The 4,082-nt window shown below is 42.5% G+C and overlaps 1 protein-coding gene across 1 annotated transcript; it reads left to right on the top strand.

Moving 5' to 3' along the window:
* Positions 1-1,601: 1,601 nt before the first annotated feature.
* On the top strand, positions 1,602-4,074 carry LOC107963321 (uncharacterized; the record flags this gene model as incomplete). Its single annotated transcript, XM_041110536.1, has 6 exons — positions 1,602-1,829; positions 1,938-2,081; positions 2,168-2,639; positions 2,769-2,929; positions 3,201-3,416; positions 3,825-4,074. Coding segments are annotated over exons 1-6 (1,471 nt in total), but the record flags the coding sequence as incomplete, so codon positions are not given.
* Positions 4,075-4,082: the final 8 nt, after the last annotated feature.

Below are 4,082 nucleotides of genomic sequence, written 5' to 3'. Positions count from 1 at the left end.
CTTGTGTGGAATAGTTAAGTCTTCTAATTCTGTTCGCTGTAATGGGTGTTTAGTAATAGATTTAGAATCTGACTATTATTAAGATTGATAGTGTAGACGAACGTCGTGAGCAGTGAGTTTGTTGCTTCGGTTTAGTAAGAATTAATGAAGGTTCCTTGTCCGTGGTAAGTCGGGTTTCGGTTGTTTCGTTGGTTGAATTCTGAAATCAGTCACTTAATCGGTGTTTAGCATGCTGTATTCAGTTTCTAGAATGCTCAGGATTGTGTTTGCTACAAAATCATATCAGGTGTGTACCCAAAAATGCAGAAAATAAGATTCGGTGAAAGCCAAAAAAGCGTTCGGTCGACACCACAAGAGCGTGTGATCGCCCGTGTGGTAGGTTGTGTGAGGGGACACTGCCGTGTGATTGACAAGCCATGCTGTGCGTGCATGGCACGACTGTGTGGTGGTCAGGTAGGCCGTGTGCGACACATGAGCTAGACTGAATTAGCCCGTGTGCACCCACACGAGTACTCCACATGGGCATGTGGGATTCTGGGCCAGGCCGTGTGATCCACATGGCCAAGGCTAATTTAGGCCACACAGGCATATGGGTCCGCACGGGCAGACCACATAGGCGTGTGAGCCCATTTTTCTGAAATATTCTGTAAGGTTACAAAATTTCACCCTTTCTGTTTAATCTGTACAGGTAATCCCCAGGCTTGACGGATCGGTACGAAAAAGGACTCGACGGTGGCCACATAAATTTTAGACTATTTTCCGTAAATTTTTAGATTTTATTTCTTATTTTGGGGTTTGATGTAAATTTTGAACTTGGACCTTTTGATTTTAAATTTGAGACTTTATACTGCTTTTATGGATCTTTAAACTGCAACTCAACAAAATATGGGTTTTCTCTAAAAACTAAAGTTTTCGTAAATAAAAATGGTTTTTCCTAAATTAGTTGGTTACAAAAGCTTCAGCTTAAAAGACAAGTTTTGAGGCAAAACACCTAGAGCACGTTCTTTCAAATTAAATAAAAGATACTTAACTGGAACGATTTTTAATGTGACAAGCTCTATTTCAAAATCTATTCTATTTGACTTCGCTAAATACAGCCATAACGTCTAGGCTAGGTTTGGGGTGTTACATTTAATGGTATCAGAGTCAGGTTGCAAAACTCGGCTGTGGATTTTGGGTTTTAAAAGGTTGGATTCAAAGAACTGATTTACAAATAATTTTAAATGATTTGACTGAATATGTGGTACATCGAGTCTCCGGCGCCAGTTCTGTAACTATTCTGAAACTTTGATAAGTTTTACCTAAAAATACTATTAGTATACTGTGAAAATACTATAGTTAGTGTGCTCTAAGACTGTAGGGAAAACTAATACAGACTGTGATCCGCGATAACGAACTTTAAATTTCTGTTACTGTTGGCATAAAATATCTGCTAATAAATATCAAAACTGTTACTGATTCATAAAATGTTAATACAAATAAGCTTCGAACCTACGATGAGTGCACGAGGTATCTGTAGATAGGGTATTAGAGGCCATGGAAGGGGCCGTAGAGAGACTCGAGCTGAGTCCTTGGCATCTGACAGTATGCCTAATTTAGACATGAGTGAGACGCTGGTGTTACCTGCGACTGAGACTGGGTCTAAAGATCACATAGCCAGGGACGACGCCTTGTCTCAAGCTATGCTGAGGATATTAGAGAAGGTCATTGGGCGGAACACTGGATTTGGAGGCAGAGGGTCGATTACGGAACAACTCCAGTCCAACAAGGCTGAGTTATTTAGGGGTGTCACTGGAGTCACCCCTAACGTGGCCGAGTACTGGATGGAGGCCACTGAAAGAATCATGGATGACCTGGATTTTACCCCTGAATAGAAATTAAAAGGGGTTATTTCCTTGCTTCACGATGAAGCATACTAATGGTGGCTGACTGTTTAGGAGAGCACTCAGCTCGAACGACTGACATGGGATTTTTATAAGTCTACTTTTCAAGGTAAATATGTAGGGGCAAGCTACATCGATACTAGGAGACATGAGTTTCTGAATTTCACGCAAGGAGATCATTCAGTGGCTGAGTATGAGGTTGAGTTTTTAAGATTGAGCAGCTATGCGCGAGGCATGGTGGCAACTGAATATGAGCATTGTGTTCACTTTGAGGATAGACTTAGGGACGGTTTGAGAGTTCTGATAGCTCCACAGAGAGAGGTGACTTTTTAGCACTAGTAGAGAGGGCATATATCGCCGAGGAGGTGAAGCACGCTGAGCGCCAAAACAGAGAGAGAGAAAGGGGTAGAAACAAGAGGGATTCGGGGCCCTCGAGTTCTACGCTGAGGCCTAAGAAAAAGGTCAGATCTAATGGACCAGTTAGAGTTGGGGCCCCCATTGCACCTACAAAGAACTTGCCTTGTAGGCATTGTGGTAGACGCCATCCGAGCAAATGTTGGAGGACTACTAGGGCATGTTTAGGATATGGGTCTACTGAGCACCACATTCGTGAGTGTTCACTGAGGGTCGATCAGATGCAAGCTCCAGGTTCTTGTACAGCGCAGTCACCGAGGGTAGTTCAGCAGCCACCTAGGGGTCGTAGTCGGGCTAGGGGTGGTAACGGCATGGGCCGTGGACAAAGAGCACTGGGAAGAGGTACTGGACAGACTGAGGCGAAGTAGCCTGCTCTTGTTTATGCTGCTCGTCGATGAGAGGATAGAGATGCTTTAGACGTCATCACGGGTACGTTTTTAATTTACAATGTACCTTATCTTGCATTGATAGACATAGGCTCTACACACTCCAATGTACCTAACACTGTGTCTGAAACTTTAGGTATTCCGGTTAAGGATATTTCTAGTGGGGTGACTGTTGTGAGTCTTGTAGGGCAATCTATCCGAGTTAGCAAATTGTATAGAGACATCCTGCTAGAGGTCCAAGAGACAGTATTTTTGGCAGATCTAATGGAGCTTTCGTTCGGGGAGTTCGATTTAATTTTGGGGATAGACTGGTTGGTCAAACACCAATTTGGACTGTGCAACCAATAGGGTCGTTTTGAGAATCGATGAGGACGATGAGGTAGTTGTTATTGGGGAATGACGGGATTTTCTAACTAATGTGATTTATGTATTGGTAGCAGAAAAGTTGATTTGAATAGGGTGTGAGACATTTTTGGCATATGTAAGTGTTTCTGATTTTAGATATTCTTTTATAAAGGACATCAGAACTGTGAGGGATTTTTCAGATGTCTTTCCCAAGGAACTATCGGGTTTGCCTCCGAACCAAAAAGTGGAATTTAAGATTAAGCTTATTTCAAGCACAGTCACCCTCTACCGAATGGCACTGAAGGAGCTTACGGAGCTTAAGGCTCAAATTCAGGAATTGCTAGATCGTAGGTTCATTCGTCCTAGTATGTCTCTGTGGAGAGCACCTGTGTTATTTGTGAAAAATAAAGATAGAACAATGAGGTTGTGTATCCACTACTGACAGTTGAACAAGCTAACGATTAAGAATAAGTATCCACTTCCAAGGATTGATGATTTATTCGACTAGTTCAGAGGGGCTCCTATGTTTTCCAAGATTGATCTACGTTCAGGTTATCATCAATTAAGGATTAAGGAGGTTGATGTGTATAAGACGTCATGTAGGACTCGTTATGGACACAACGAGCTCCTAGTAATGCCCTTTGGTTTGACTAATGCACCAGTGACATTTATGGACTTGATGAACCAAGTATTCTAGCCCTACCTGGATCGGTTTGTGGTGGTGTTCATAGATGATATCTTGGTGTATTCTAAGTCTGAAAATGAGCACGATGAGCATCTGAGAGTGGTACTATAGATTCTTCGTGAGAAACAGTTGTATGTGAAGTTCAGCAAGTGTGAGTTCTGCCTCCAAGAAGTGACATTTTTGGGACATGTAGTTTTTGCTGAGGGGATACGAGTTAATCCCAATAAGAATGAGGCGGTGTTGGATTGGAAACGACCAAAGAATGTATCTGCGATCCGCAGCTTTCTAAGGTTGGCGGGTTACTATTGGCGCTTTGTAGAAGGATTCTCCTTGATTGCAGCTCTGTTGACTAAGCTTCTGTGTAAAGGA

Source organism: Gossypium hirsutum, unplaced genomic scaffold, assembly GCF_007990345.1.
Source record: "Gossypium hirsutum isolate 1008001.06 unplaced genomic scaffold, Gossypium_hirsutum_v2.1 scaffold_843, whole genome shotgun sequence".
In the NCBI taxonomy this organism is placed as follows: Eukaryota; Viridiplantae; Streptophyta; class Magnoliopsida; order Malvales; family Malvaceae; genus Gossypium; species Gossypium hirsutum.
Note: the sequence above shows the minus strand (reverse complement) of the source record. Positions and strands in the feature narration are given on the sequence as shown.